General features: G+C 43.5%; 1 protein-coding gene across 2 annotated transcripts in view; it reads left to right on the forward strand.

Annotated features, from left to right (window-relative positions):
- The first annotated feature begins 5,358 nt into the window (after positions 1–5,358).
- The window catches only part of bves (blood vessel epicardial substance), a 57,314-nt gene continuing 49,121 nt past the window's right edge, over positions 5,359–13,551 (forward strand). Inside the window, exons 1-4 of one of the 2 annotated variants that reach the window (XM_061715362.1) lie at positions 5,430–5,492; positions 5,592–5,613; positions 6,333–6,575; positions 7,507–7,631. In XM_061715362.1, coding sequence (XP_061571346.1) covers positions 6,350–6,575; positions 7,507–7,631 — 351 coding nt within the window. In that variant the 5' untranslated portion in view covers positions 5,430–5,492; positions 5,592–5,613; positions 6,333–6,349. Of the gene's footprint in view, positions 5,493–5,591; positions 5,614–6,332; positions 6,576–7,506; positions 7,632–13,551 lie in introns of both variants that reach the window. The other variant, XM_061715370.1, reaches the window with a different exon arrangement.

A 13,551-nucleotide genomic window follows, 5' to 3' on the forward strand; every position in this document is an offset into this window, starting at 1 on the left:
ACAGGTGGGAACCATGATTGGGTATAAAAGGAGCTTCCCCAAACATGCTCAGTCGTTCAGAAGCAAGGATGGGGCGAGGGTCACCACTTTGTCCACAACTGCGTGGGAAAATAGTTTAAGAACAACATTCACTGCACGTAAGTGCCACGGCCAGAAACCAGGACTGGATGACCGTGACCTTTGACCCCTCAGACGGCACTGCCTTAAAAACCCACATGAGTGTGTAAAGGATATCACCAAATGGGCTCAGGAAAACTTCAGAAAACCACTGTCAGTAAATACAGTTTGTCACTACATCAGTAAGTGCAGGTTAAAACTCCACCATGCAAAGCAAAAGCCGTTTATGAACAACATCCAGAAACGCCGCCGGGTTATCTGGGCCCGAGCTCATGTAAAATGGACTGATGCACAATGGAAAAGTGTTTTGTGGTCTGATGAGTCCACTTTTCAAATAGTTTTTGGAAACACTGGACGTCGTGTCCTCCGGACCAAAGAGGAAGCGGAACCATCCGGACTGTTATCAACACAAAGTTCCAAAGCAGCATCTGTGATGGTATGGGGGTGCATTAGTTCCCATGGCAACGGTGACTTACATTTCTGTGAAGGAACATAAATGCTGAAAAGTACATACAGATTTTGGAGCAACATATGCTGCCATCCAAGCCACGTCTTTTTCATGGACGCCGCTGCTTATTTCAGCAAGACAATGCCAAGCCACATTCTGCACGTGTTACAACAGCGAGGCTTGGAAGTAAAAGAGTCCAGGTTCTCCCCTGGCCCGCTTTAGTCCAGACCTGTCTCCCATTGAAAATGTGTGGTGCATTATGAAGCGTAAAATACGACAGAGAAGACCCCGGACCCCGAACAACTGAAACGGTTCATCAAGCAAGAAGGGGAAAGAATTCCACATGAGAAGCTAAGAGAATTAGTCTCCTCTCTTCCAAAACGTTTGAGTGTTATTAAAAGGAAAGGTGATGAAACGAAGTGGTAAACATGCCCTTTCCCAACTTCTACTGCACGTGTTGCAGCCATGACATTCTAAGTTAATTATTATTTGAAAAATAAAATAAAGTTTATGAGTTTGAGCATTAAATATGTTGTCTTTGTAGTGTATTCAATTGAATTAATTGAACACCCAGACGGATTTATCATCGTCGCTGGCGATTTTAATCATGCTGACTTAAAGACTGTCCTACCAAAACTCCACCAGCATGTTAATTTCCCAACTAGGGAGAAAAACACCCTGGACTTGGTTTACACGTCACACAAAGGAGCATACAAAGCCTCCCCCCGCCCCCACATCGGACTGTCTGACCACATCACTGTTATGCTAATGCCATCATACAGGCCCAGAGTGAAAGTGGATAAACCAGTCCGGAAAGAAATCACAGTACGTACACATGCAGCGATTCAACATGGTTGCAGATCTGATCAGATAATGACATGCAGAAGATTGGATCAATTTGTCTGATTACACATGCTGTTCTGAGATCAGACTGAATCAGATTGAATAAGCCACTGTAACCAGAGCATGGCTGACTCCGTGACGCTAGGTGGCGCTGTACCCGAGGTAACCATGGTAACCATTTCAACAAAGAGCCACTTCCGGTTGACCTCCGCTTAACAACAAGGAAAGGAAAAAGTGCATTCTAACTGCTTTCCTATTAATAATCTGTCTAAAACAGCCTTTCTCAACCTTTTTTCAGTCATGACACCTTTCAAAAGTGAATAAAATCTCACGACACCCCAGAGTAAAATATAATTTAAAACCACACTGCATCGCTCTGACTGTAAATGCATAAGTCCTGTTTATTTTGTTTTTTTTATGCCACAGTTTGCAGATTGATTGTTGATGCGTGGGCTAACGTGTCTGCTGGGATTATTTTGCGAGCTTTTGCAAAAGCGTGCATTTCCGAGGCGCCGCACGGCACGGAACGTGACTCTGACAGCGAGGAATTCGGACTGGCACAGCTGATTTAGCGGAGCTCTTTAATGCAGAAACAGAGGATGAGACTTAATGGGTTTGATTAATGTAAAAACTGAAATAAAGTAGCCTACAATCAAACAAAGTTTTGCTCCTGCTGTATTTTTAAATACGCACACTCCTGTGCTTGTGTGTGTGTGTGTGTGTGTTCTTGTGTGTGTGCCGTTTCGGTCGGTGCGCCTTGTGTGTTTTAAATACAGAAATGACACAAGACTGAGGCTATGCCTTTCCACACGGCGCCCGTATGGTCGCGAAAATACAGTATTTATATATGAAATGTCAGAATAGGAAATATTTTGACGACACCCCTGAAGCAGTCAGACGACACCCCAAGGGCGCTACTACTGAGCAGCGTTGCGTCGTCTCCTTTCACTTCCGGGTGAATCCCCTCCCCCGGGGGAAAACCCCACCCGGGGGAAATTCTAGAGCATGCGCAGACTGTAATATCCATGTCCCCGTACACATGGCATTAACAAGGCGGTTGCGACTGGCTTATCTAGGTGCTGCAAGCGGGTTGATGAATCCGGTTTGATCAGATTGACTTGACTGGCTTAAGGTGTTCACATGCAGTTTAAAAGTCAGTACGATGTGTGCAAATGATCTCCAACCAGCTTGAATCGCTGCATGTGCACGTACGTGTGGCCAGAGGGATCAAGGGCTGCTCTTCAGGACTGTCTTGCAACAACAGACTGGGACATGTTCAAGCAAGCAGCCACATATAACAACCACATAGACAATGAGGAGCGTACAGACACTGTTTTTCTCCTACATCCGAAAATGCACAGCTGATGTGACCCTCACCAAGACCATCACCACCCGGGCTAACAAAAAGCCATGGCTGACAGGGGCTGTCCATTGGCTGCTGAGGGCCAGAGACAAAGCCTTCAAATCCGGGGACAAAACTGGCCTGAGAACAGCGAGAGCCAACCTGTCCCGTGGCATCAAAAAAGCAAAACTGGAATATACAAATAAGATCACCAGCCACTTCCAGGACAGCAGAGACACGCGCAGCCGGTGGCAGGGCATCCAGACCATAACGAACTACAAGCCTGCATCACAGACCTGCTACGACAACATCTCTCTGCTGAACGACCTCAACAGCTTCTTTGCACGGTTTGAAGCTACAAACAACACAACCCCACAGAAAACTCCACAACCCCCCCCCCCCCCCCCCCCCCCCCCCTCCCCAAAGACCAGGCACTGTGCTTGTCTGCCGAAAGTGTGAAGAGAACACTCTCCACCATCAACCCCCGCAAAGCAACAGGCCCAGACAACATCCCAGGCCGTGTTCTCAGAGACTGCGCAGAGGAGCTTAAGGATATCTTCACGATCATCTTCAACACTTCTCTGAGTCAAGCTGCTGTTCCATCACATCTCAAAACCTCCATCATCATACCTGTGCCTAAGAAACCATCTCCATCCTGCTTTAACGACTACCGCCCTGTGGCACTGACCCCCATCGTCATGAAGTGCTTTGAACGGCTAGTCATGGCTCACATCAAATACACCCCCCCCCCACCCTGGACCCCTTTCAGTTTGCATACCGAGCCAAACGCTCCACAGAGGATGCAATCTGCTCTGCTCTCCATCCACCCCTCACCCACCTGGAAAAAGCAGACTCATATGTGAGAATGCTTTTCATAGACTTTAGTTCAGCATTCAATACCATAATCCCACAACAACTCATCTGCAAACTGGACCAGCTGGGGCTCAACGCCTCCCTCTGCAACTGGATACTGGACTTCCTCAGTGAGAGGCCACAAGCAGTCAGAGTCGGCAACAACACCTCAAGCAGCATCACACTCAGCACAGGGGCCCCACAAGGCTGCATGCTCAGTCCCCTGCTTTTCACCCTGCTGACTCACGACTGCACACCAACCTTCAGCACCAACCACATGGTGAAGTTCGCGGACGACACAACTCTGGTGGGTCTCATCACCAAGAACGACGAGACCCACTACAGGAAGGAGGTCAACCTTCTGACCACGTGGTGCAGAGACAACAACCTCCTGCTGAATGTCAGCAAAACAAAGGAGATTGTGGTCGACTTCCGGAGAGGCCACACTGAACTCCCACCACTGACCATCGAAGGTGCTGTTGTGGAGCGGGTCAGCGGAACCAAATTCCTGGGGGTGCACATCAGCGAGGACCTCTCCTGGGCCACCAACTCTGCATCACTGGCAAAGAAAGCCCAGCGGCGCCTTTACTTCCTCCGCAAGCTCAAGAGAGCGAGAGCTCCCACACCCATCCTGAAAACCTTCTTCCAGGGCACCATTGAGAGCATCCTGTCCAGCTGCATCACTGTGTGGGGCGGTAGCTGTACTGAATACAGCAGGAAAGCACTGCAACACATAGTGCACACAGCTGGGAAGATCATAGCCTAGGTGCCCCACTCCCCCTCATTTACACCACCCGCCTCACCCGGAAAGCTATCGCGATTGCGAGCAACACCAGCCACCCCGCACACAGTCTGTTCAGCCTCCTACCCTCAGGTAGAAGGTACAGGAGCCTCCGTTGCCGCACCACCAGACTCAGCAACAGCTTCGCATACCAAGCTGTCAGGATGCTAAATTCTCTCCCCTCACTCCCCCCAGCCAGATCCTCCAGACTGACAGGGAACTGAACTGAAATCCCCCCAAAATCACCCCCCCCCTTGAACACTCAGGACTACGAAACAACTGCCTCTTTAATATCACCACTGTATCACTTTAAATTCACCTAATCTACTGCTCACTGTTTTTTTAATATATATTTATAAACCTGTTTTACATTTTTTTTACAAAAATTGCCTTTTGCACTTAGGTCAGTTCCACTAAATGTCTGCGTTGTGTTGTATTCATTCATGTGAACTCTTTTTTTTTTTTTAATCTTTATCTTTATCTTTTTTAAATCTTTACCTGTTGTGCCTGTGCCTGCGCACTTTATATGTTTCACCGAGGGAAGTGGGAAACGTCCTCTCGATTCCTTGTATGTCTGACATGTGATGAATCGATAAAAAAAGCTACTTTACTTTACTTTACTTTTGAATATGGGTTGAAAAGGATTGTCAAATCATTGTATTTTGTTTTTATTTACATTTTACGCAATTTCCCAACTTCAACCGAAACCGGTTTGTATTTCTGCCAATAAGAACAGACAATAACATACATTTTAAAGCATTTTTGAGGCTGATCTGTCCACTTTGAAGCTTGGACCTGTATTGTAACGAGCTCCGGCCCCCAGCGAGTCTCACACAAAACATTTCACGGTAGAACAAAAGCAAGATAAAAAAAAAACTTTTTCTGCGTTATCCGAGGATCTGTCCTTGATGGTGTCCACCTGTCGGAGCGTGGGGATACTGCTCTGGTGTGCGTGCCCATTTTAGTCGCTCCCTGTCAGCTGCGTGGAATGTGCGACACACACTGAGCAGACCTATTTAAAGGTCCACCAGACGCCAGCACGCTCTTATCCTGCACAGACAGCAGCCATTCTTCTGTTGAGCAGACCTTTCCACGTTACATCTCATTCGGTAAGAAACACTGGCTTCTTCTTTTAGCGCTTACACAAACTTGTCGCTGTGAGAAATGCGTCTGTGAGTACTACACTTGACCAAAATGTATTTTTACAGGCAACCCTTCCAGTACTGAGACGTAAGCACATAAGCACAGAAGCATGGGGCTGAAAACAGTGAAGGTTGCTGCTACCGAGGGAAACTCTTATCTCCTGTAGTGTGTGTGTACATATATATACATATATATATATATATATATATATATATATATATATATATATATATATATATATATATATATATATATATATATATATATATATATATTTTCTGGGAACACGTCGTGGTCAAGAGGAATTTTTCTGTGTGAGCTTGCTGGAAATGCAATAAAGATGTTGTTATATCCCCAAATGCAATCAATTCTCTGCCATAGTTTTAACGGTACACTTAAAATGTAAACATTGGCATCATTTAAATACATTTTTGGCCAGAAACTTCATTACACTTTATCTGTACCAAAAGCTCAAAATTGAAAGTAACTCAAGCTCTTGTTTCTTTGTTCACAACATCGTGTTGTACTTTAAAGTTGAATATTTATTTCATGACATGCATGTCTTTCAATTTCAAAAGGCTGCGTCAGACATGAAAAGACAAGAGTTGTTAGAAATTCACAGCTGCATAGAAACCCATATCCACTCAGTCTGTTCAGTTGATTAAAATGATATGGATAAGACATGTCAGATATCTCTGCTCTTTCCATCTTTCAAATCAGAGAATGTTTAAAGTGAACATGAGATAACTGGTGTGCAATTCATCATCTGCTATCAGTTTTTCTGCAGTGTTGCTCTGGTTTTCCAGGTCACCTTGCAATAAGGATGTCCTCTATCACGGAGTTGCCCCCGTTCATCTTCACGTTGCCCACAGTCCCCTCATCCACACCGGGGGGGCCGTTCCTGGAAGTGAATGCAACCTCTTGCCAGGAGTGGGAGCAAGCTCAGCACTTGCTTTTTCATCTTGGGAACTTGTCTTTGTTGCTGGCCTTGGTCATCCCCTCCACTCTGGATCTACACATGATCCTCCTGCGCCTTCTCCTCACCACAGGTCAGTCCCAGAGCTTCTTCCGTATGTGCATTCCTCAGATACTGTAGTAGCAAACAAAGACTAGAACTAGAATTAACAAAGCCCCTGTAGCTTTTTCATTCTTTTAAAAATAAAGCATTTCTAAATGATAAATATATGGTCTTTCAAGAGCTGATGTTGCTAAGAATACTTTAGAAAGTCACAAAGAGATTTGGCCATCAGAGCTGAGGCCTTAAAAGGCTTTGACAGTGTGTGATAGATGCACGAGCTAAAGGGTAATGGAAAAAGCTCTTACAACTCGTTGATCTGTTAGGATGGAGAGTGCGGAGAGGAAACTTCAGGAATGATGGGAAATGGGGTTATAATTCAATTTAAATTTCAAATTCAATTTTATTTGTATAGCATCTATTACAACAGAAGTTGTCTCTAGGATCTTTCCAGAACCAGAACATAAACATAAACCCCCGAGCAATTATTACATAAACAATGGCAGGTAAAAACCTCCCATAGTGGGAGAAAAACCTTAAGCCAAACAGTGGCAAGAAAATCTCCCCTTTAGGAGGGAAGAAACCTGGACCAGGACCTGGATCGTAAGGGGGGTAGAAACCTGGACCAGGACCTGGATCATTCAGTATTCTACAGAATTTCAAATCAATAACAACATATACACTATGCATAGGGTGGAAATAACTAGGTACACACAGAATCTTTTGACACAAATAAACAATATAATGAACAAACCATTATATCACTAGAGTGGCAGAACTGCTGGCTGGACTGATGAAACCAAAGCTTTGATGTTTGGCCAGAATTCATAGTGCATTAAATTTATTTAATCGTGCAGCAAAGTCCATATGTTTATCTCAATTACCTAAAATGATGTTGTGAAGAAGAGTGACATTGGCAAAATATGAATAAACCTTTTCTGCCATCCTAACCTGACCCCTGACAGGATGTGGCCTCTTCATCGCATGGGCAACTCTGTACAGATGCAACCTGGATGTGATGGTTTGGAACGTGGTGTTTCTGATGGTCAATATCATGCACTTGTTCTTCCTTCTGTACAGGCGTAGGCCGGTAAGTTGCGCAACAGCATGTCCTTATTCAGTCTTTTCTTTTCACGTTATAATAAGAGTATTTGTGTGTGCTGCAGGGACACACAGGTATACCTGAGGTATAATGTGGTGCTTTTTCACTGTTGTATACTGCAACATATTCTCCAGGGTTAATGTGTTTTTCTTTTTGTATGATAATGACATTTAAGTATTTTATATGAGCAACATCAAGGGAAGCAGTAGAAGCACAGGATTACAGATTGATAGAATCAGACCAATTCTTTGATCCATGGCAAAGAAATAAATCAATTATATACTCAAATCAACTACTAAGTACTATTCGCAGTGGACTAAAATTTTCCTTTTGATCTGCAGTAATTCTAAAATTACCGCACCTATAGTTCAGTACATTTGTGCTAGATAAGTAAAGTCTGTGTTTTACTGTAGTTTAAAGACATTGATCCCCGAAGTGATGTGAAGGTCTTACATTTGATTTTCTTTAACAATTACCTTTGATTTAACATTGACTTACCATGGTAACAATAAACTAAAGGGTAAGTGTAAATTGAGCTTTTGTTGAGGCCGAAAAGCTTTTGTGCTGTCAGAGAGGCTTGATGAAAGATAAAAGTGTGATGCGGCCACGCGTCATCATCCTATCCTCGTTTTTCTCCTGATCTGGCCTTCTTGTTCATTAAGTCTCCATGGGAATTATTATTATTATTATTATTATTATTATTATTATTATTATTATTATTATTATTATTATTAGTATTATTAGTAGTATTATTAGTATTATTATTATGTATAGTATATCATATTATTATTAGTATAGATATCGGATAGTTGAATGGATGAATGAATGGGATGCCTGGGTCTGGGGCCCTCCGTTGTCGGGCCTGCACGTGTGTCGCCTTGTTGGGGGGTTCCCTCTCTCCGGGCCCGTCTCCGGTCCCCCCCGCTGCCTCTGCGGCGGGGCGCCCATCTGGTCTTGGAGGGCCACTTTCGTGGGGGGCGGGTGCGCCTGCCCGTGTCGGCGGCTGGGGCGGCTCTGTCTCTCCGGGCAGGCTGCCCCCCTGCCGGGTGGGGGTCGTTGGCCTGAAGGGTGAGGGCCTCCTGGCCGCGTGTCCGGCCCGGACCGGGTGGCCGGGGATTGCCTGGGTCGCGGTCCGCCGCCGCGGGATCCCTGGCTGCTTCTTCCTGCGCCGTGGGGGCCCCTCCGGGGGGGGGGGCCTCGCAGGCGGTGGGTTGCCTCCCTCCTGCTTCTCATCATCATCATCATCATCATCATCATCATCATCATCATCATCATCATCATCATCATCATCATCATCATCATCATCATCCTGCTTCTCCCCTCTGTGTGGTTGCCGGTGGCCTGGGTTCCGGGCTCTTCCGTGTCGGCCTCTGGTCTCGCGGGTGGCGGGGTTGCTCCCCCCCCTCCCACCACTATAGATTAGGGGTGTAACAATATATCGTGCCACGAAATTTTGCGATACAAAAACGTCACGATACGTGTCGTGGAGGTGACAACCTGTATCGCAATATTGTGTTATTAATATTAATCTATTGTATTGACTAGAAACGCGCATCCGACCGCGGCCGCGACCGCGCGGACCAAAATCTTCCTCCGCTCAGAAGAAAGTAGTCCCGTTTTGCGGTCCTGTTTTGAGCTCTGAACCTTTACTTATTTAAGTCTGGTGTAGAGTTAAGCCTTACCTTATTAAATTAGACCTTTTTCGGGTGGTGAGTAGGATAAACACGGGACAACTTCTGCGTGAGTTTGCGTGTACTTCAATGTCCGCTCAACAGTGTAGGATTTCAGAACATCAACACAACACCTAGTGCTGTATCACTCCGCCCTCTAAAACATACTAACAACTGATAAACTGACTAGTGTAATTATAGTCCCTGATTTACAGAATATAAAGAATATATTTATAAAATAATGAACCCTGAATTACCAAAATAACCTTAACAAAAATAAATCTCCTCTTACACTTATAAGGTGAGCATGAATCAATCTTTTTTATGATGTAAAATTGTATGTATTTATTTACTTGTATTTATTTATTTAATTTTAGTTGTTAAATTTCTGGAAAAGAAAAAAGTCAAATCATACATGAGAGAAACTATTCAATTTGTGGCAAAATATTTGTACTTGTATGAAACTGAAGATGCATAATGCAAACCTGACAAATTTACTTTTAGTTCAGTTTGTGGAAAATGGTTGGCCTGGCTTTCTCTTTAAAACTTAAACAGTTATAAAGCATTACAAACTGAAACAATAGGTCAAACGCACAGCATTGTTTTGTATTATGTGTCTTTCAAATAAAAGACTGTTTTTTCCAGTCATATATTCCTCTATCAAGGTTGTTAAAAAATACTGCTATAATATCGTATCGTATCGTTATCGTGACCTCAATATCGTGTATCGTACCGTATCGTGAGATTAGTGTATCGTTACACCCTTACTATAGATACACTTCAGGTAGAGCTTTGTTTGGTTTATTACACACACACACACACACACACACACACACACACACACACACACACACACACACACACACACACACACACATATAGCCACTTAGTCACATGCATATACACAAACATACACAGCCACACAAACATATACATACACACACACACACACACACACACACACACACACACACACACGCATGATCATATACATACACACACACACACACACACATAGACATACACACTGGCTTGTTCACCCCCCCCCCCCCCCCCAAAAAAAAAAAAAAAAATCACTGGGTTTGTATGTGTATATTTATGTATGTGTACGCATATGTATGCGTATATATATGTATATATATTAAATATAGTAATAATGCACATATACAGTATATACTTTTGGTTTCTACCGTCATGGTATCAATCATTAATATGTGTGCAGACAAGGGAAAAAAAGAAAAAAAAAAAAAAAAGTCTCCATGGGAAGATTAATTTGATACATTTCTGTACGTTTATCAGCTCATATGTGCAGCATATGGGCTTCTTCAATTGCCTGCTACGCACCAACTGCACTGATTGGCGACTGTAAGTGACCGGTTTGAAGCGCGAATTTCATCCATTCATCTGAACTGTAGGCTATTCTGTAGTGTAGTAACTGGACTCTATCTACCAAATGAATTACGTTTGCTTAGTTTGTTTTGATTTAATCAATTTGTGCAAATGGAGGAGGAGGAGAGACCTCATCTCATCATGTGCGCGCTTCGGGTTTGCGCGATTCGGGTTTAGGAGTTTCACCTTCCATGAGAGAGACGCAACAACTGTTTGTCTGTTTTGGAGGTGCAAAGAGAAGAATAGATGTTTCCTCACAAAGACTGTCACACTGGATATTTACAGTACATTTCCCAGACCTATAAGGCTGGTAGAGGTGAGTGCATTCCACTGCGCTTTGCCACGCTCTATTCTGGGGTGCCAATGACGTGATCTGTATTATTCGTTTTAGAATACTCAATTTAGGAATATACTGCATGGGATTTGGACTCAGAATAATTGCTATAATTGCCACGGCATGCCACGGTCAGCTCGAGCTGACCGGAGCATCGAGACTGGAGAGATGATTAGAAATGTGATGTCCGCGCACCATGAGCTTAAAAATGTATTGCCACCTTGACAAAAGTACGTTGTGTCCATTTGCAAGCTTTTTACTTATACTTACGTGGAACAGGCCGTCAAACTCCTCCATCCTCCCTGGTCTTAAGCCCTCTGCTCCAGATATTGCCAAGGACAGCCCTTCTTTCTTCATCATCACCTGTGGTTTTATCTAAGCTTTTATCCTGGGGCTAATTTGTCATTGATTCACGATGGAAAATGACGTTGAAGTTGTTAAGTGTTGAGTAGACTACATTGAAGTGGCAATGACGTATTACAATACATTGAGATGGTCTTGAAAAAAGTCTTGAAATTCAGGATTGCTGTATATCCTGTTAGTATTACATTGATTAATATTATCATAATTATAATTATAATAATAATAACAATATACCAATTATTATTATTAGGCTATTAGCCTATTATTATTATTATTAAACTATAATAATAGACCGTAATTGCAGTGGGCATTGTTATTATTATGATGATGATGATGATGATGATGATGATGATGATTATTATTATTATTTTATAATACACCTTCCTTTTAATTGTCATTTCAAGCTGTAGACCAGTTTGAGCAGGTGCACTTAACTATTTTTATCATACTGTCCACTGTTTACGCCAACACCAATCCCTAAATATTTTACGTAATCAAAGAAACTTAAAAATATACTATATGTAGGTCTGCATACTTATTGCAACAGGTGATGATTTGATGGCATTTGCAGCGCAATTCACTTATTACAAAGTTTCAAACTGGTGTTGTACATTTCATTTAAATTTTATTTGTTTCTGCAAAAGGCAAGAAAAATATGAATCTTTAATTAAAACATCTCTTATGTCAATAAGATCGAACGAAATCATAGCTTGAACATAACACAGAGCAGGCTTGTTATTTAGTGCTAGAACATATTGCAACAGTTATAAACTAATATAATATAAATTTGAACATTTTAGGCTACATATGACACAGAGTGGGGCTTCTTGCAGTTGCTTCTACTTGTTGCAGCATGTGGTGCTGTCATGGCATTTGCTATTGCAGTCCAGTCCTCTTTTCTTGCAGTAACATTTATTTGTGCTACACCGGGTGGATTGTGTGCAGTTACACCTGTTGAACTTGCCCATTCCCATCCGACAGAACTGATGCTGTTTGGCGCAATGACACTTCCTTCTCTTTGGGAACCTCCTCAACACCGAGGAATGACTCCTTGCGAGGGTCAAACTGGTTCCGGACATAAAGCTGCTTCAAGACTCCATTCTTGGTTCCTAGTCTGTAACACCCATCCTCAGTTACCTCAAGCACGACAGCCAAGATGTTGCGGGGCTCTGTCTTCCCACGGTCCACCCCTGGAACTGGGACTCTGACACACTGGCCAACCTCAGACATTTTGAAGCGCTTGGCGGAGAGTTCTTTCATCCTGTCTGCTTGGTCCTCCTGCTTCCTCTTAGCTGCCTTCTGTTGCTCATGGCGATTCTCGGCATTTTGGCAGTGAGAAAACTTTACAGGTGCTCCATAACCTTCTTCTCCACCCATGGCAACGCTGCAAGGTTGTATAGCGTGACAATCATGACCACAGATTTCACACTTGTGTGCTCCAGATACGGGTTGTTGACAGGACACACATTTATTGCCGTCACCATCCGCTGCTCTCTCCACGCCCTCCACATCGAACCTTCCCTGGTCTGACTGCCCACACACCTCCATCAGCTGTTCCTCTGTGGTTACGTCACACTCCTCTGGTAAACGCAGTCCCTCAAGTCGAACCGTCATGGGCCTGCCGTACATTGCCTCATATGGAGTCCGCCCTATGCCAGAGTGGAAGCGGCGGTTTTTGGCATACTATGCACAAGTTTGCATTCTGGCCACATAGAAACCAACTCTTCAATGATCCTGTTGGATAACTCTGCCATTGTCACTCTGTAAAATCTGTGGCGCTCCTTTGTCACTAAATATGTGGAGCAAATGATGATCCACCTCCTCAGCTGTTTTAGTCTTCAAAGGGCGGAGACAGAGGAATTTAGTCAGGTGATCTTGATAAACCATTATGAAACGATAATCTCAAGCTCTTTGGATGTCAGTGAGATCTACTTGAGAGCTTGAGTTCATGTGGTTGGAAACGATAGGCTTCACAACAATGTTTTTCCTCCCCTTTTTATGTTTGAGCTGGCAGTTCTCACACAGCTCCAGAAAAAGCATGATGTTGTCCTGCGTCACGTTGAAATATGATTGTTGCAGCTCCTTAATTTATATGTTCTTTTTTTGCTACAAAAAATCTTCTTTTGCTACAAGCAGTGTTTCAGCCCTCTTT

Source organism: Cololabis saira, chromosome 3 (assembly GCF_033807715.1).
Source record: "Cololabis saira isolate AMF1-May2022 chromosome 3, fColSai1.1, whole genome shotgun sequence".
NCBI classification, from domain to species: domain Eukaryota; kingdom Metazoa; phylum Chordata; class Actinopteri; order Beloniformes; family Belonidae; genus Cololabis; species Cololabis saira.